This window comes from Ilyonectria robusta (assembly GCF_021365365.1).
Source record: "Ilyonectria robusta strain PMI_751 chromosome Unknown BGZ61scaffold_1, whole genome shotgun sequence".
NCBI classification, from domain to species: Eukaryota; Fungi; Ascomycota; class Sordariomycetes; order Hypocreales; family Nectriaceae; genus Ilyonectria; species Ilyonectria robusta.
Window position 1 is genome coordinate 3,994,328 of NW_025764435.1, and position 17,844 is coordinate 4,012,171.

Sequence of the window (17,844 nt, forward strand, 5' to 3'; positions counted from 1 at the left end):
CCTGAAAATCGTTCGGTGGGTGGGCTTGTGGGCGGTTGGGCGCTCGTGCCCGCCTGCGGATGCCGGCATTGCATGGTTGAGCCAGGACAGGGGAGCTTGTGCCGGCCACTCAGAGCCCCTAGGTCCCGCTAGCAGCGCGCTGGAAGTCCGCGAGGGGCCACTGCGAGACACTGAAAGCCACTGAAGACCCCCTAACTTAACTTACCAGCCGCAGGCGGTCAACTTCGTGGTGGGAGGGGTCCTGGCGGCAAACCCCTAGCGTCCTGCGACCGCCACGCTCCCTCCCCATGGGTCCGACTTGCGACTTGGCTGCTCCCCGCTGTCTGTGGCTGGTGTGGCTCGTGCAGCCCTTTAAGCTTGTGGCTGGAGGCTTTGGTGGGGGTGGAGGCTAAGGTAGGTAGGTAATTACTGCAACTGGCTCCAATCCAGCGGTACGTACCTTTGCTGGTTCCGATCCCCCCAGCTACCATATCACGACCCGGATTTGTTTACTTTGAGATTGAAGCGTTCGCATCTGCAACCTCGCCTCCAGTGACGCAACCGAGTGCCCATCGCAATACGACACCTCGCTCCTACGCACGCTTCTAACGCACGCCTCCCCAAGACATTTCCCTCGAGCCGACCCCATCGTCTTCCCTCCCATACCCCATCAACATTGTTTGCTTGCTTCCATCCCGCCTCTCGGCGCAGGACCCACGTTCAAGACAATGGTACCTTTCACCAGCACGAACCCTGGCAAGCGTATGCATTCCTACTAACACCGTCGTTTCCAGTCTGTGCCGACTGCATACAAGCCCTCGCCCCTGGGCTATGGCTCATCCCCCACCCGCAGCTCTCCGTTTCGACGAGCCGAGTCGCCCGCTTCACCCTCGCCGCTTCGACACACAACACCTACCGGATCACCAAGCAAGTCTGGGCCCTTTGGCAGTTCGACATCCAGATTCGCCAGGCCGACGACGCCCACGAGTACGCAGCCTAGTTGGACTCCCAAAGCCAAGACCCCCGAAGTAGACATGGCTTCATCCCCTCCACGAATGGGCGCCGTTCGGACACCTGTGTCGAAGTCGCTTGGGCATGGCGGTGCTTTATCACAACTGCAGCCCGCGCAGGTTCGCACACTACGGGATGGCTTCCAGATTCTAGATCGGGATTGCGATGGCGTTGTCAACCGCGAAGACGTCGCCGACATGCTCAGCCAGCTCGGTAAGAATCTGCATTGCCGAAGAAGATAGTTAAATGCTGACCTCTCAACCCAGGACTACCTTCCAGCGCATCTGATGTCTCGAAATTCTTCCCCCCATCCGCTCCTCAAACCATTGCCCTTGCAGCTTTCCTCAACTCGCTGGCCGAGGCATTGGTAGCGCTCTCACCAAGCGCTGAACTGCTCTCCGCCTTTTCGGCTTTCGACGACGATGACAGCGGCCAGGTGGATTTGAATGAGTTGCGAAACGCATTGCTCGAGACCGCACCCGAGCCCGGCGAGCGGGCGCTGACATCAGCGGATGTGGACAAGATCATGAGTGGATTCACCGGGCGACGAGCCTTCAACCGGAATATGAACGCCCACCTCGGCGCCAAGCGAGGTGAGGTGTTCAAATACCAGGAGTTTGTCAACTCTATCATGGGGTCCAACGGTGGCTCCGAGAACCAGTCAAATGAGAACTCGGAAGACTAAGCGTCTCGTTCATCAGGTCTATTAGGTTGTATGTACATTACTGCGAAGGGACTGGGTTGGGTATCGGCTGGTCGGGTATTGATTGGTATTGGAAATGAGCAGGTTAGTGGGACTATAAACAGGAGCAATCATGATCAGCATACTTGTGAAAAGCAAACGTGGCTTGCAGCAGGCCCAGCTGGCGATATCCAAGAACGCATCGTATTGGCTGCCAAGACTCAAGAGTGCTGCACCTTGGTCAGATTCGCCATAAGCGCTGACGAGTCCACGTGATCATGGCATGTTGAGACAAGATCAGAAAACTGCTCACGAAGCACCGCTTGGAAGCTTACAACTCACTTTGTCCGTCATGGCAACATATCGGTTACCCGTGAGACCGAAGGGTGTTCCTTACCACACGCGGATTCGCATGTTGGAGCAATGTGGGGCATGTGGCTTTGACATCCCAAGAGGCGAGCCATGCGTCCCAGGTACAGAATCCTCCCGGCCTTCATCTGAAGGCCCAACTGGAGTAGTGTGAGAAACTAATCGCGTTGGGCCTCATAACTAGTTCTGTGGGATAGCCACTCCTCGTGCTTTCTAATCGAGTGCTCGATCCCTTTCCCGCATCGTTGTGTGACATATACAACACCTCGCGACTGGGCAGTCTTTGTTGAAAACCGTAACGACCCCGATCCAAGAACTCTCAAGAGCATCACTGTCCACGCCGATTGCTTCAATTTGTTTATGAAAGAGAGCACATTCAAAGACAAAATCAGCCAGTTGTTTGCGCTAGCACACTGGACCCAGCCATGGGCCGCAGTCTCTTCTCTCTATCTCGATCCCAGGACCAACGTTCAGAGAGGTATCGCCCTCGCTGCTGAAACCTACAACATTCCCCTACTAAAGTCTATGCCCTTCGAAATTGCTGACCTTATCCGGAATCACTCGAAGACAGACATTATCTGGCGATTCGCCTCAGTCTTGGACCGAATCGAGAGACTGTCTACACCTTCTCTCAACCAGCTGGACGATATTTCGCTGCACAAGATTGGCAGTTGGGAACGAGATACTAGTCCGACGATCTTAGCCAATCCTGCCAGAGGTTTTATTCGCCTCACAATCGATTTCCAAGGCCTGAAGCGGATTGAGCAACTGGAAGGACGACCTAAGCCCCACCCAAAATCCTCCGACGCCCTAGCGTACGTCGTCGAATCCGAAGAGTGTTTGAAGAACATTACTGTTGATTTCAAGGCTCGTTCAGTTACTCGTTCTCCTACTAAAGCCTTAACTAACATTAGGTAGGACGGGCTGGCACATCTTAATCTGCCCCCAGGTCCGACACAAGTAAAGATCTGGGACAGGCCATGTCCTCCCAATCTCATGGAGTGCCATGGCTTCCAGAAAATCTCCAAAGAAGTATACGATCTCCCGTTCAAGCTTATGAACACAATCGACCCACAGAAGTGCACCGGCATCACCTTCTTTCTCAACGGCGGCCTAGTCGATTTACATGCGCATACCAGCGCCAAGCCAAATCCCCTCGAGACCTTCAAACGGATGCGACTATTTGCACAGAGATACTGTACTTGGGCGTATCTCCCTCTTCCTCGAGGTGATACGATCCAGGCTTTTGGGAAGCAGAGGCGCAGACACCCGATTATGGAGTACGAAGGGGTATCTCGATATCTAGTGAGCATCGCGAACCTAACTTCTACCTGTCCGACATCTAACTGTGGTAGTTCCGCACGACTCTTTGCGGCGATATCGGTATTGGGCAAAGCCATGCCGGAGAGAAGAGAGATACGCTCCTTGGCACTGGACCTGACCTCACATTGATACACCACCCCTTTGTGGATATCCGAGAAGGCCACCTTTTCGGGACTTGCTCGGATGTCCAGAGCCGACCTGAATTTCGACCACACGAACCGCTCTCTGAAGCGCCTTTTGAACCTGGATTTTACTCTTCAGTCCCATTGGATAATGTCACCCGCGTGGAAGTTTTTGAGGACAAGTTGAACCAGTTTTGCAGAGGCATCATCTTCGAGTACGCCACCGGTGCTCAACGAGCCGTCGGGGAGTGTCGGTTTGGCCTTGATCCTGTTGTTACAGTAACGGACCCCTCACACATATGCCTGACAACCTTCCAAGACAATCGCGTTAAAGGGTCCCTGCCATGGACGACAATGAGAGTAAAATTCTCCTCCTCGTCTACACACAGTCATTGCAATGATGAGACAGAGTGGCAATGTTTCATCTTGAAAGGGACGCTAGAGTGTTGGTTCAACCGCTGCCAGGTAAATATTAAGGTCATTACGGATCATGATTGGTGCGAGGGGTAAGGAGGTGAAGACTTTAGCCTCTTTTCAACTCGGGGTCTTGCCTAGTAACGTTATTACTTCATAGTTTTGCCCCCTACAAGGGAATTGATTACTGCGCTTCCAGAGGGGTTATATGCACAGGGTAAATCCAACGAGAAAGCCAGAACTGATCAATAACCTTGTGACGGTCTATAAGAGCATCCGTAGTGCCCAGCTTGTTGAGACTGACACATAACATCCCGAGCTATCCAGGTTTGGAGAACTGCAACAGTGCCGCTCAGTGTGTCTACTAACAGCGCGTTCCTGATTTTATCTGAAAGTGCATGGGATCGCTGACAACTGAGTCTCTCCGAGGACCTGGCTGTCCTGCCCCCCTGTATGGGCCCTCGAAGCGACATCCTAGCCTTGCATGCATCATTGACGACATGGAATTGGAGAACTTTAGGGTGCGCCGCTACGAATGTGTTGGTTAGCATATATTTTTGGTAAAAGGGTAGATTCTCGGTGCCTCCTATAGTACATTCCAGGTCTTGTGAGCTCCCTCTTCTCAATTTCTCACCAACTCTAAAGAAGAACGACTGAAATCCCTTGTGTAGCGCAAGTTTAGTATGTATAGAGTTAAAAGCATGTTAATACTACGGATATGTGAAGCTCTTTTCCGGAGCTAGCGATCGAGGGGTCTTGTCAGTAGGCTCGAAGTTGATAAGGGACGAGGGCCACTCCTTCAAACTTTGAGGCAGAAAACATCCGGTTTGTAAAAGGAAACACGGTCTTTTGAGTCCCGAACGCCTCAGATGAATGGAGTAAAAAGGATCAATATTCCATGGTAGAGAGCGGAAACCTCATTGTCATCGTCGACTGGGAGTTGATCACATTTAACCCTTGCCTCGAACCTATCTTTGTAGCCTGTCTGATCCTATCTCCAACCGTCCAGAGCACCACTCGCAGGGATATACGTTTAGTTTTCCTTAGGTGTGCAGGCATCAAAGACACACGAGAGTATTGTCGTTACTGGCAGCTAATGCCACTGGGATTAGCTGCCTCGGCCAGCAGCTCTGTTCATAAGCACCTGGGGTGTATAATTGGGCATTGAAGTAGAATGTAGGGGGACGACGACCCCAACCAAAGTAACATTAGGCAGTGACTTCCCCTCCTTATCACAGCCAACCGTAGGTCAGGGAAGACAGTAGTCATCATTCGTCCCGGGGTCTGGGATAAGAGTCATCCTGTCTGATATCCTCCGTTTGACCTCTATCACCACACCACCATCGCGCTCAACAGCCAAGGCTTCAACACCATCCTCCACCTCCGTAAAGTGCTTCGAAACCAAGATAATCCGAGAATCCGACCGGCAGATCGTGGGATCATCTTGGCTACCTTTGCACTCCCCGTTTGCTTCCACCTAACTGAGACATTCCACTTTGTTCCGTGTCTCCGCCCTCAGGCGAGGCTTGCGACACAGGCCATGGCCTATTCAACAGAGAGCTCCATCAAGCAGCAACTTGTCGACAAGCTGCCCAAATGCTTGGCCGGCATCAAGTTTGGCATTCAGTAAGTATCCAGTTCCCCGCCCGAATTACATCGACCCGCTTGCTACTATGCTGACCACGGATAATTGCGACAAACAGGTCCAACCAAGATATCGCAAGCCAAGCAGTCGTCGAGGTTTCCAACCACCTGCTCTATGACATCAACAATAATCGTGCCCCCTATTCCAACGGCCCCCTCGACCCTAAACTAGTGAGTTATGCCATGATCCGACTGCCTCCTCTACAACTTTAGGAAACTAACGAGACTCGCTCATCGCTAGGGCGCTTCAAACAAGCTAGGAAAATGTTCCACCTGTCACGAATTGCTTCAGAATTGCAACGGCCATTTCGGATGTGTAAAACTTCCGCTTCCAGTATTTCATGTTGGATATTTTCGTTTCATACGGTCGATTCTCGAAGAAATTTGCAAGGTATGCACTCTGGCTTATTTCCCCTTTCCCCTGGATCGCGAATTAATGTTAACGGACTCTAGGATTGTGGCCGCGTGCTCCTCGAGGAGCATGACCGAAGAGCTTTTCTCAAGGACCTACGACGCCCAGAACTCGACAGTTTCCGTCAATCCCAGACACGCAAGAGAATCAACACACAATGTCGCAAGATCAACGCATGTCCCTACTGTGACTCCATCAACGGCCAAATACGCAAGATCAGTCCCATCAAATTGATTCATGACAAATTCTCTTCTTACAACAAATCCAACTCCGCAAAAAAGGTGCCGCCCGAGAGCAAGATCAAGTTTGACGCATCCTTTGCCGAAGTTCAACGAGAGAATCCCGATATTGAGACACACTTATCCAAGGCCATGGAAGACCTCAATCCTCTACGAGTCCTCAATCTTTTTCAGACTATCAGTGCGACCGACTGTGAGCTTCTCGGCTTTGACCCTGCTGAGGGTCGGCCTGAGATGTTAATCTGGCAATTTCTCCCAGCCCCTCCGGTGTGTATCAGGCCTTCTATTGCACGAGAAAATGCTAGCAATGAGGATGATCTGACAACAAAACTTGCGGAAATCGTGTGGGTTAGTGGTACGATTCGATCAGGGCTACACAAGGGAGCTACCATCCGAACGATTATGGAACAATGGGAATATCTCCAGACTCAAATCGCCATGTACATCAATAGCGACATTCCTGGTCTATCACAAGGTAGCTCTGGAAAGAAAACAGAAACGGGTTTCTGCCAGCGCCTCAAGGGCAAACAAGGGCGCTTCCGCGGTAACCTCTCTGGCAAGCGAGTCGATTTCTCCGGTCGCACTGTTATCTCACCAGACCCCAACTTAGGAATTGACCAAGTGGCTATTCCTCAGCTAGTCGCCAAAACCCTGACTTATCCGGAGAGAGTCCAGCGACATAACATCGACAAACTTCGGAAGCGTGTTGAGAATGGCCCTGATATCTGGCCCGGGGCCCAACATGTCATAAAAAAGGATGACCACGGGGGATACAAAGTTTCCTTGAGGTTTGCCAACAGAAAATCAACAGTACGCGAACTTTCCATTGGAGATATCGTGGAGCGTCATATCGAAGATGACGACATTGTCCTACTTAACCGCCAGCCATCGCTCCACAAGCTAAGTATTATGGGCCACCTTGCCAAGATTCGTCCTTGGAAGACGTTTCGTATCAACGAGTGCGTGTGTGGCCCGTACAATGCTGACTTTGACGGAGATGAGATGAACTTGCATGTTCCTCAGACTGAAGAGGCTCGCGCTGAAGCTATCAGTCTGATGGGGGTTAAGCACAACCTAGTCTCGCCAAGAAATGGAGATCCTATTATTGCGGCCACTCAAGACTTCATCACGTCTGCATTCCTTCTTAGCAGCAAGAACAACTTCTTCGATCGCAAGACATTCGCTTACCTATGTATGCACATGCTTGACGGTCAGACTCAACTCGACCTTCCACCACCGACAATCGTTGCACCAGTGGCACTATGGACAGGCAAACAAATATTCAACGTCCTAATGAGACCCAACAAGCTATCGCCGGTGAAGGTCAACCTCGATGCCAAGTGCAAAAGCTTCAAGTCACACCGGCCACCACGACCATCCCAGTCTGGCCAATATCCTGATATGGATCCTGATGATGGCTGGCTTGTGATTCGGAATTCGGAGGTGATGTGCGGTCAAATGGATAAGCATACGGTTGGATCGGGGAAGAAAGACTCTGTCTTCTGCGTTATTCTGCGCGACTTTGGTCCAGACGAGGCTGTCCTTGCTATGAATCGTCTGGCCAGGCTATGTTCCCGGCAACTTACTAACCGGGGGTTCTCTATTGGCATTGGCGATGTCTGCCCGACAGAGAGTCTGAAGGCAGAGACTGAGAACCTCGTCTCGATCGCATATCAACATTGCGATGATCTCATTGAGAAGTTCAAACAAGGGAAGCTAGCAAAAGCCTCCGGCTGCAATTTAGAACAGACCTTGGAGAATTCTATCTCAGGCATTCTCAGCAAGGTTCGTCAACAAGCCGGCGAGTTCTGCATCGACACACTCAGTCGCAACAATTCGCCACTCATTATGGCCAACTCAGGTTCGAAAGGGTCGAATATCAACGTCGCCCAAATGATTGCTTTAGTTGGCCAACAAATCATTGGTGGTCAACGGGTGCCTAACGGCTTTCAGGATCGAAGCCTACCACATTTCCATAAGAATTCTCGGCAACCTCTTTCTAAAGGCTTTGTGAAGAATAGCTTCTACTCTGGACTTCTCCCTCCTGAATTTCTCTTCCATGCTATCTCTGGCCGAGAAGGCTTGGTCGACACAGCAGTAAAAACTGCAGAGACTGGCTATATTTCACGGAGACTAATCAAGTCTTTGGAGGATGTCTCGGTTCAATATGACGATACAGTCCGGGTGTCTGACGGCACTGTTGTGCAGTTTCAATTTGGGGCTGATAGGCTTGACCCGGTAGATATGGAAGGAGCAACAGGACCGGTTCATCTCCAAAGAACCTGGAATCATGCTGAAACTCTCACATGGGACAACAATGAACCTTCGTTGTGTCCAAGCGAGATTAGGTCGCTTTGTAGCTCTATGCTTGAGAGTGAGCGAAAGCGAGTTTCGCGCAGAGGGCTGCTGCATAACGAAGAGCTAGACTACGAGGACGGTAGTGACTATGCTGTTGATGAGCATGAGAGTGTACGAAGATTCCTGAGGGAGATCGAGAACCATGTCGATAAGTTGGCCTCAAGGCTATCGGAAGTACGGGAGCTGGCTGGATTTCGTGGCGCAGAAATGACCAGGCCAACGGCACAGGATCATATCGACAGAACAGCCAAGGTGTCTAAAACGGCACTACGACTTTTTGTTCGGCTATCCCTCGAAAAACACAAGAGAGCTCGAGTAGAGCCGGGTCATGCCGTTGGTGCGATCGGAGCCCAGTCTATCGGCGAACCAGGCACACAGATGACACTGCAAACCTTCCACTTCGCTGGTGTCGCTGGCATGAGTATCACGCAGGGCGTTCCTCGGATCAGAGAGATTATCAATGCGTCTCAAGTCATCAGCACGCCGGTAATTACTTGTCCATTGCTAAATAACCGGCAAATTGAGGTAGCAAAGGTCGTCAAAGCTCGCATCGAAACAACGCGTTTATCTGACGTCCTCCGTTTTATCGAGGAAGAATGGCGTGCCGAAGAGGGCAATGTCATCATGGGAATTGACGCAGAGGCGCTTGCAAATTTACACTTGGACATCGATATTCACGGCATCGCTCAGGCTATTTGCAGGCAACGGAAACTCAATATCCATCCGAGCCAGATGACAGTCACCGGCGAAAATATAGTCATCAGTATCAAAGATACCGGCAACATGCCTGCAAGAGGCGCCATCAGAAGCGAAATCACGCTCAGGGAACTTCTACCAAGAGCCAACTTCCTTCGTCAAAAGCTTCCATCCACGTCGATCTCTGGCTATCCGGAAGCCACGCGAGCTCTTATTGAGACATCTCAAGATGGTACTCATAGAATCTTAGTTGAGGGCTATGGTCTCCAGGCATGCATGTCAACGGAAGGGGTGAATGGCATCAAAGTTCGTACCAATGATGTGAGAGAATGTTTCCAGGTGCTCGGTATTGAGGCAGCGAGAACCACAATTGCGGATGAGATCAACCAAGTCATGGGGCACATGGGTATTGACACCCGGCACATACAGCTTCTAGCAGATGGCATGACCTACAAAGGGGAGGTTATTGGCATAACACGGTTCGGTCTAGCAAAAATGAGGGATAGCGTGTTGCATCTAGCTTCGTTTGAGAAGACGCCAGATCACTTATTCGCAGCTGCCGGAGGGATGAAAACGGATCGGATCGAGGGAGTCAGTGAGGGCATTATCATGGGTCGACCCATGAGTCTTGGAACTGGTGCATGTCGCATTGTGCGACGTCTTGACATTCGACCAGGCGACTTTTGTCAGAAGGCGGCGTTGTTTGAGGATGCGTGGAGGGCAGAATCAGTATTGAAGAAATAATTCCAAGTGCTGATAGAGTAGGTTGTGCGTTTCATTTTCTAGCAATGGAGCAGATGATTTTTCTTAATGGAAATAGAGGGCGCGAGTGTCCTTAATTCACCGGTACTGTGCCCGTGAGTGTCAAGTTTCGATGTGTGGTGTGGCAGTGTGGTACACTAAAGAGGATGTTAGAATGATCAGAAATACACCTACTCTATACTTGACATCGCAGTATTATAATTTTTAGCCATCGCAGCGTACCTACGAAGAACAAGGAGCTTGGAAATGAGTCAACACATAATGCTTGTGCACAAGATAAGTTGGCCTCATTTGATTCTTAGGTAGCTCAGGCCCGTATTCAGGGTGAAGGATCTGGTTCTTTATGATTTCTACTAACCAACTATTGTTCAACAAGTTGAAAGAGAAAGCTACGATGTGATCGTGGTAAGAATTCCCTAGGTTCAACCATATTTTCTTTCAATAGCACGAGACGAGTGTTAATGCTTTGATAAAATCCAAAACTATCTCTCTAGGACGTTGGGTGGTAAATAGGTTAACCAATGGTCAGAGGCAAAACTTTATCGTTGAAGACGAGGGTTACAAGGATGGACAAATTTCTTAGAGAAGGATGAGGCTGAGGACGTCGCACGTACATTTTCTTAATAAGTCTGAGCTTCCACTGTAAACTTGAGTCTTGGTGTCTGCCTTGCCTAGGTATTCGGATCCTTGTCGAAGCTCCACTTGCGCCAACGATTTAGGGAATAGGCGCAATTGTGTGTTGCTCCGTATATAATATGTATCATATCTGGAGCTCACCTGTCTCAGACGTACTTTACAACTAAACCGGAGCCCGGGACTACGCCACCCACGTAGCCCGCCATGCAGACATCTCACGAACCCACGGATTACCGGCCCCCAGACCGGCGAGTTCTTCTTTTAATCGCCTCCGACGCCTTCCAAGAAGCCCTTGGACTATTTTCAGTGGCATTGCACAAATTGTTGCATATCTCAGCTTGCATCTTGCTCACCATCTTGCTCCTATTTCTGCAGTTTGGTATGCTGGTTCTCCCCTACTATACTCCCGAGATATCCTGGATCGGATCCAATGTGCCTGGTCTTATTGTTCTTTTAATTCTTTCGATAACTTTGTGGTACATCATAAGGTCCTTATTTTCACTCTCATTAAACATGATGCATTCCTTTGCAGTGAAAATAAGGGGTCGCGCGTAAACCAAGAAGTTACCCAAATCATAAATAGATAGACTCGCATGTACATCAGAGCATGGAGACTGCGGCAACGATGAGCCCAAACCCCTGCTAGATCGTGTATTGGATTTGGGTGGCTCCCTAGAGTCCACAATCAGACTGCTTGAGACACGGAACCAGCCGGGATATTACGCATGTCTGAGCCATCGGTGGGGCTTAGCCCAACCTTTACGAATACTCTCTTGGAACAAAGAGACTTTCCAGCAAGGCATCTCGATGGTTATTGCTATCTAAGACCTTCCAGGATGCCGTGTCTACCTGTCAAAAGCTCTCGATCCGCTACCTTTGGATAGATTTGCTTTGTATAGTCCAAGACTCTGACGAGGGGTGGCAACATCAATCATCGAAAATGGCGACGATTTTTGAAAACGCCTGTCTGACCATTGCCGCTACCAAGGCTGCTGGGCAGTGGGCACAACGAAGGCCTGCATTCTATGGAAGAAAAGCTACTTAACTTTTCGGAATTCACCCCTACATCGGAAATACGCGACGAAATCATCGACAAGGGACAAGAGCCCCCAACTATGCCAGAATTTATCCTTTCATCCGAAATAGACCGCTACCTCCTTCCTAAGCAGGAAGAGCCTCCTGGTTTCCTGGAAACTATATCTTCATCTGAAATAGGCCTCGAAGTCTCTCAGAAGACCTACATATGCATTGACCGCCGAGAGATCTTCTGCCATGCTCCGCACTGGGATACCAAAGATCTGGCTGGCGCTGAAGATCATACAAAATGGCCACTTCTTACTCGAGCCTGGGTCTTTCAAGAACGCCTACTATCTCCTAGGATACTTCATTTTATGAATAACCGGCTTAACACCAACGCAGCTTCGAAGTCTCTGGTATGCTACCGTTATGAGATATTCGCAAGTAATGGGGAATCTCACCTACGAAAGTGATATCTTTCCAACCCTATCCGGTCTTGCTAGCCGAATCTCTGCTCTTCTTAAGGATGGTTATATAGCTGGATTATGGCGCAGTAATTTGGTGGAAGGGTTTTCATGGACACATGAAGGAAAACGCAGGCCATTAAATGCCCAACCAAAGCTATGGCGTGCGCCAAGCTGGTCTTGGGCCTCCATGACAGATGGGGTCTTGTATAAACACAGAATCAGTCCAGATGACCTAAAACTCGATAAGATATATGCAACGGTAACAGATGTGGTGTGTATGCCTACAGGCTTGCAAAAGACTGGAACCATCTCGTCTGCAACGCTGACGCTCTCTGGTTGGACATCATGTGCCACCATTAAAAACTACATGAACAGCTAGTACGTCAAGAGTGGACTCGGAAATCATCCAATGCCTCTCCCGACTATGGTTCCCTCGGCCTTGATTTTCGCCATGGCAGTAGCCACGGCATCTTCTTCCCTGATGTTCCGGAAGGCATCAATGATGAAGAAACAGTGGTCTGTTTGAAACTATCAAGGATTGGAGAGACGAACTGGTCCTTGGTCACTGGGAGAGAATTGTCTAGTCCTGGCGACTTTAGGAGACTGGGGCTCTATTCAAGCTCAACCCCGAAGTGGCTTTGGTCGTCACCTGCAAGTTGGCGCCGTCGTGCCAAGGAAAGATACCACGAAGAGAGGCGTACGCTGAAAATCGTGTGAAGCGAGATGATTGTTATTTCTAAAATATATCAGTTTGAAGGTCCAACGCTAATCTTTTGCCTTAACACGCCTGATACCATTTTGAGGTGATAATTCTGGTGGTGGACGTTGGTAGAACATGAGGACGCGGCAGAGTGTCGAAGAATCAGCGCTGGGCGCGGAGGTTCCTCCAGAGTGCGTCTAAGTTACTGCAAAGGCACTCCACCTTGATTAAATTAGTTCTTGGCGTTTCCAAGGCATGCATGCGTGCACCAACGTTACACGTGAGTACTGTCCGTTACTACTTAGACCTGAGAAGCACCTGGTGGGACACAGACTGGTGTTCGAGGTCCTGGCATCAAGTGACACAATGCTATGGCGCGGGACTGCACGAAAGGACCTGTCATATGAGCGAGTCGAGTTGTACTGCGTCACCAAGTTTCCGTGTCGAGGGTTTGTATGTGTGATGGTGTGTTGGTGTCACGGCTGAGGATCAGAGATGACGCATGAGAAGCGCCGAGGACTCGATCCGGTGGTGGTAGGAAAGACCAAATCAGAAACCTCACGCTCGAGACGTCAATATTAGTGTTTTTTTATTCGCTTAGACAGCTTCTGAGTACTAAAGGCCTTGATCATGATGCATCCCACCACCTGTTAAACGACCTGTGATGGAAATAGGGAGCCAACTCTCTGTGCTACAAATAAAGCAATCCGCACAAGTGGCAAAGCACTGTGGGTCAATTGTGATGTTTAGTGACGATCAAACAGGTTAGGGGCAAGATAGCACAATCACGGTCACTACGACAGGCAGCAACAAGGCAAGTTTGTTTTGGTTCGCATGTTGTCAGGTTGTCGCGAGGAATGACGAGATAAGTTACTTGTTTACTCGTGGGGCGGGACGGACACTCCCGCCCGTCGCTAGGCTGTCACCTGGGGCGGCGGTGATAGGCCTCCATTCACTAGCACTGTAGGTGATTGGCGGTTGGCGAGCCGCTGAAGGCCTGAGGGGGCGGGAGAGACTGGCTGTGCAACCAGTGACGACAGCGGAGCATCAGCAACACCAGCGCCAGCCAGTTCATCAGATCCAGCGAATGCCAGCACGGAGGCGTTATTCCTTTTGCTTTTTTGACAGCCTCAGCACGGGGCACATTGGCAGGCACATGGCCACATGGACCAGATGTAACCTCGTCAGAGCCCATCCCGTCGCCATGACGAGCCAGTCAGCCATTCAGGCGAGCCGAGAGACAATGGCTGGGGGTCGGCGAACGCGGAGAGGACCCGCGGACTGGTGATTTGCAGGCGAGCAAGAGCCCAAGCCTCCAGGGTCCCCAGGACATCCCTGGAAAAGGGTCCAGTTTGCCAGTTCTCGGCCGTCAATCGTCATGGCTGGGAACGGGCGGGAGGTTTGGGAGGTCAATAGCCCAAAGGCCGGGCTGTGAGAGGCCGGCGAGCATGGGGCCGTGGACAAGGGCCACAAGGGCCCGGACGGAGCCCCACTGAACCTTCTAGAATGTCGTCCGGCTAAGCGCAACTCCTCGATATTACGAAGTTAGATTGCTGCGCCAGACGGGCCAGCCAGGTGCTTCCCGGATGTTGGCGGGCACTAAACTTAGAAGAGTCGACAGACAGACCAGGCTACGTGCCGTGTTTCTGGGGAGGACAGTGAATGGACAAAGAGATCTGGGAATTGGATGACTGGACTGGTCGTAGTACAGTAGTCGGTCGAGTTGCTAACTTAGTTGCTAGATGTAGACTTGTAGTGTAGTCGGCGCTTCCATCCAACCTCCTCCTCCTCTGTAACTGCATCCTGTCTGTCCATCCAAGTCCTATCGCAGATCAGACACCAACAAGGACACACACAGCGCTCCCACAACAACCACCTAATTAACCACAAACCGCAACAACACTGCCTACCTACTACGTACCTACCCACTGCCCCCTTCCTCTCTCTCAAACATGCTGCCGTCGGCCCAGTAAACAGCGCACCCCGTCCCCTGCTTCATTGGTTCCCATGGCCCTGCGCCTGGCCGTTGGGCGCTGTGGTGGGGGGGTTTGTTCCAGCTCGTCCGGGACCGGTACTGGATACCTGGGCCATGACCAATTCACTGCAGCTCGCGCATGTACCCATGACCGGCCGCAGCCGCCATTTTACCATCTTGTCAGCGCCCCCAGCAAGTCATAATCTCTTCACGCCCACTGTCGTAGCCCAGCCCAGTCCATCAATCACAACTGGTACCCAGCAAGCCCAGGCTGCCAGGAGACCAGCAGACCAGCAGACCAGGAGCAAGGAGCCAGGCTGGCCCAGCCCTTTTTTTCCCTTTTTCCCTTTTTGCGAGAGAGCCTGTGCTAATTGCCCCGGGTTGCTTGTGCTCGTGCTTGTGCCTGTGCCTATGCTTGCTTGTGCAAAGACCCAGCTGATAAATCGTTCACCCAGCCGTCATCAACGACTCCGTTGCCATCTTTTCCCATCCTCTCCTGCGTCTGCAAGTCAACCTTTCTCCCTCCCTTTCCCCTGGTCCATCACTGCCCACCCACCCCTCGACTGCCCCCCCCCCCCGTTAAAAGCCTAACAGCCGGACGACAGTGACTTGTCTCCCCCCCGGCGGCCACTACCACTCCAGCGGCCCCGAAAAAAAAATCGGTTTTTTTTTTAACGCCCGTTTAGGGCATTGAGTCAGTCAGTATCCGGCATAAGCTTGTACGGGATTCCTTCGGCTTCCAGACTCCACGCCGCCTCGCACCTCTTTCGCCCTTCCGCGCGCTTCGACTTTGGCCCAAATGAAGTTCTTCGCCAGCAGCAAGAAACCATCCTCCAAAAACCCCGCCGCCGACCCCAGCGTTGATGACCGCTTGCGCGACGACCTCTTGCAACCCGTCTCGGAGCCCTCGTCCCCCGCGCGGTCGCCGTCCAAGTCGTCGTCTCACCCGTCCAAGCCGTCTAAGAAGTCGACGTCGAGGCCCTCCTCGTACGTAGAGCCCAACAAGGCCTCCTCGCGCTCGTCTCGACTCTCGCGGCACCCGACCGACCCGGGCCGCGCCTCCTCTCGCCGGGCCAAAGTCGACCCCGACACCCATCCCTTGAACCTCCCCCCCGAGGAGCGCAAGCGCCTCTCCGACCTCGCCACCTCCGCCATGAACGGCAACTCCATGGATATCGACCGCGAGCCCGTCAACGGCGCCGCCAGGGCCTCCACCCCGCCCAACTCCAACCCCTCCGCCCAGGCCAACTTCTCCGTCCCCATCCCCAATGGAACCAGCCATGACGAGGCGCCCGCTCCCCCGCCGCACAAGTCCAACCCGTCCAGCCCGACCATCACCCCGCAGGAGGATGCCGAGTCTTACAAGGCTGCCGGCAACCGCTTCTTCAAGGACAAGAACTATGCCAAGGCCATTGAGCAGTACAGCAAAGGTATGCTTTCGACTCTGCGCTGCAACCCCGCCATTTCCCCCCTCCCGCTCTTTGGCCTTGCCTTGCTGACCTGCTATTTTCCCCTCCAGCTGTGGATTTGTTCCCTTTCGAGGCTACATATCTAGGCAACCGGGCTGCTGCTTACATGTCCAATGGTCAGTATGAGTCCGCTCTCGAGGATTGCTCCCGGGCCGCCGACATGGACCCCCAGAACGCCAAGATCTTGCTGCGACTGGCCCGTATCTACACCGGCTTGGGACGCCCCGAGGAGGCCATGACGACCTTTGGCCGCATCAACCCCCAGCCTTCTGCCAAGGATATGGCCCCGGCCAAGGAGATGCTGCACCACATCGAATCTGCACGACAGACCCTTAACCGGGGCTCCGCCATGTCCATGGTTCTCCACGCTTTGGACCTTGCTGAGCGTGGACTCGGCCCCAGCGTCGGCAAGCCCCGCAAGTGGCAGCTTATGCGCGGCGAGGCCTACCTTAAGATGGGTAGTGAGAACGCTCTCGGCGAAGCCCAAAACATCGCCATGACCTTGATCCGCAACAACAACCAGGACCCCGAGGCCCTGGTTCTTCGTGGCCGGGTGCTCTACGGACAGGGTGAGAACGATAAGGCCATTCAGTTCTTCCGTATGGCTATCAACTGTGATCCTGACTACCGGGATGCTGTTAAGTGGCTGAGGATTGTCCAGAAGCTTGACCGCATGAAGGAGGAGGGCAACGTTGAATTCAAAGCTGGCCGCCTGCCGCAAGCCATCCAAAAGTACACCGAGGCTCTGGAGATCGACCCCTCCAACAAGAACATGAACGCCAAGCTGCTGCAGAACCGAGCCCAGTGCCGGATTAAGCTGAAGGAGTACGACGAGGCTATTGGGGACTGCGATCGTGCTATCCGCCTAGACTCCAGCTACATGAAGGTCCGAAAGACCAAGGCCAACGCTATCGGCCTGGCTGGCAGATGGGAGGATGCTGTCAAGGAGTGGAAGTCCATCCACGAGATGGATCCCGAGGACCGCACCGTCATGAAAGAAATCCGCAAGGCCGAACTCGAGCTTAAGAAGTCCCAACGAAAGGACTACTACAAGATTATGGGTCTGGAGAAGTCGGCTGATGCCAATGATATTAAGAAGGCCTATCGCAAGATGGCTATCAAGCTGCATCCCGACAAGAACCCAGATGACCCACACGCCGAGGACAAGTTCAAGGACATGCAGGAGGCGTACGAGACCTTGAGCGACCCTGAGTAAGTCATTCCTCGGCCGTCGAGAGCGAATTAGTGCTAATTAAGTTTGCAGGAAGCGAGCTCGCTATGACAGTGGCGAGGACCTTGTTGACCCCAACGATATGTTCGGTGGCGGCGGCATGGGTGGAGGCATGGGCGGCATCGACCCTGAGATCCTCTTCAGCATGATGGGTAACCAGGGCGGCTTCGGCGGAGGTGGCTTCAGAAGCGCCGGTGGCTTCCCAGGCGGCGGCGGTGCCAGCTTCAACTTCGGCGGTGGTGGTGGTCAACAGCGCGGCGGCTTCCCCCCTGGTGGCTTCAACTTCTCGTGACAACCCGACTCCGATGAAGACTCCGATGAAGACGAAGAAGACGAAT

The 17,844-nt window shown here is 52.2% G+C and overlaps 6 protein-coding genes across 6 annotated transcripts; all 6 read left to right on the forward strand.

The window, feature by feature from the left end:
- The first annotated feature begins 589 nt into the window (after positions 1–589).
- On the forward strand, positions 590–1,854 carry BGZ61DRAFT_27170 (uncharacterized protein). The gene is made up of 3 exons (XM_046238396.1): positions 590–710; positions 774–1,203; positions 1,257–1,854. The coding sequence occupies exons 1-3, from the start codon at positions 708–710 to the stop codon at positions 1,673–1,675; spliced, it is 852 nt and encodes a 283-aa protein (XP_046112841.1). The 5' UTR covers positions 590–707; the 3' UTR covers positions 1,676–1,854.
- A 1-nt stretch (position 1,855) lies between these two features.
- On the forward strand, positions 1,856–4,119 carry BGZ61DRAFT_27171 (uncharacterized protein). Its single transcript, XM_046238397.1, has 4 exons — positions 1,856–2,145; positions 2,226–2,908; positions 2,960–3,346; positions 3,397–4,119. The coding sequence occupies exons 1-4, from the start codon at positions 1,956–1,958 to the stop codon at positions 3,994–3,996; spliced, it is 1,860 nt and encodes a 619-aa protein (XP_046112842.1). The 5' UTR covers positions 1,856–1,955; the 3' UTR covers positions 3,997–4,119.
- Positions 4,120–5,243: 1,124 nt separating this feature from the next.
- On the forward strand, positions 5,244–10,164 carry BGZ61DRAFT_408812 (DNA-directed RNA polymerase III). The gene is made up of 4 exons (XM_046243202.1): positions 5,244–5,526; positions 5,604–5,715; positions 5,786–5,935; positions 5,998–10,164. Exons 1-4 carry the CDS (start codon positions 5,441–5,443, stop codon positions 9,991–9,993), a joined length of 4,344 nt encoding a protein of 1,447 aa, XP_046112843.1. The 5' UTR covers positions 5,244–5,440; the 3' UTR covers positions 9,994–10,164.
- Positions 10,165–11,672: 1,508 nt separating this feature from the next.
- Positions 11,673–12,271, forward strand: BGZ61DRAFT_471420 (uncharacterized protein; the record flags this gene model as incomplete). The annotated part of the gene is made up of 2 exons (XM_046248215.1): positions 11,673–12,080; positions 12,203–12,271. The coding sequence occupies 2 exons, from the start codon at positions 11,673–11,675 to the stop codon at positions 12,269–12,271; spliced, it is 477 nt and encodes a 158-aa protein (XP_046112844.1).
- A 2,222-nt stretch (positions 12,272–14,493) lies between these two features.
- BGZ61DRAFT_544317 (uncharacterized protein) lies at positions 14,494–15,397 on the forward strand (the record flags this gene model as incomplete). The annotated part of the gene is made up of 2 exons (XM_046255271.1): positions 14,494–14,544; positions 14,588–15,397. 2 exons carry the CDS (start codon positions 14,494–14,496, stop codon positions 15,395–15,397), a joined length of 861 nt encoding a protein of 286 aa, XP_046112845.1.
- Positions 15,384–17,638, forward strand: BGZ61DRAFT_27208 (uncharacterized protein). The gene is made up of 2 exons (XM_046238398.1): positions 15,384–16,236; positions 16,326–17,638. The coding sequence occupies exons 1-2, from the start codon at positions 15,606–15,608 to the stop codon at positions 17,489–17,491; spliced, it is 1,797 nt and encodes a 598-aa protein (XP_046112846.1). The 5' UTR covers positions 15,384–15,605; the 3' UTR covers positions 17,492–17,638.
- Positions 17,639–17,844: the final 206 nt, after the last annotated feature.

Bases quoted from the DNA above. Each gene is read 5' to 3' on its own strand.
- BGZ61DRAFT_27208 (XM_046238398.1), top strand. From the start codon at position 15,606: ATGAAGTTCTTCGCCAGCAGCAAGAAACCATCCTCCAAAAACCCCGCC. The intron at 16,237-16,325 runs GTATGCTTTCGA...TTTCCCCTCCAG, and splicing joins CATTGAGCAGTACAGCAAAG to CTGTGGATTTGTTCCCTTTC.
- BGZ61DRAFT_408812 (XM_046243202.1), top strand. From the start codon at position 5,441: ATGGCCTATTCAACAGAGAGCTCCATCAAGCAGCAACTTGTCGACAAG. The intron at 5,716-5,785 runs GTGAGTTATGCC...GCTCATCGCTAG, and splicing joins GCCCCCTCGACCCTAAACTA to GGCGCTTCAAACAAGCTAGG. The intron at 5,936-5,997 runs GTATGCACTCTG...AACGGACTCTAG, and splicing joins TTCTCGAAGAAATTTGCAAG to GATTGTGGCCGCGTGCTCCT.
- BGZ61DRAFT_27171 (XM_046238397.1), top strand. From the start codon at position 1,956: ATGTTGAGACAAGATCAGAAAACTGCTCACGAAGCACCGCTTGGAAGC. The intron at 2,909-2,959 runs GCTCGTTCAGTT...AACATTAGGTAG, and splicing joins ACATTACTGTTGATTTCAAG to GACGGGCTGGCACATCTTAA. The intron at 3,347-3,396 runs GTGAGCATCGCG...TAACTGTGGTAG, and splicing joins AAGGGGTATCTCGATATCTA to TTCCGCACGACTCTTTGCGG.
- BGZ61DRAFT_27170 (XM_046238396.1), top strand. The intron at 1,204-1,256 runs GTAAGAATCTGC...CTCTCAACCCAG, and splicing joins CGACATGCTCAGCCAGCTCG to GACTACCTTCCAGCGCATCT.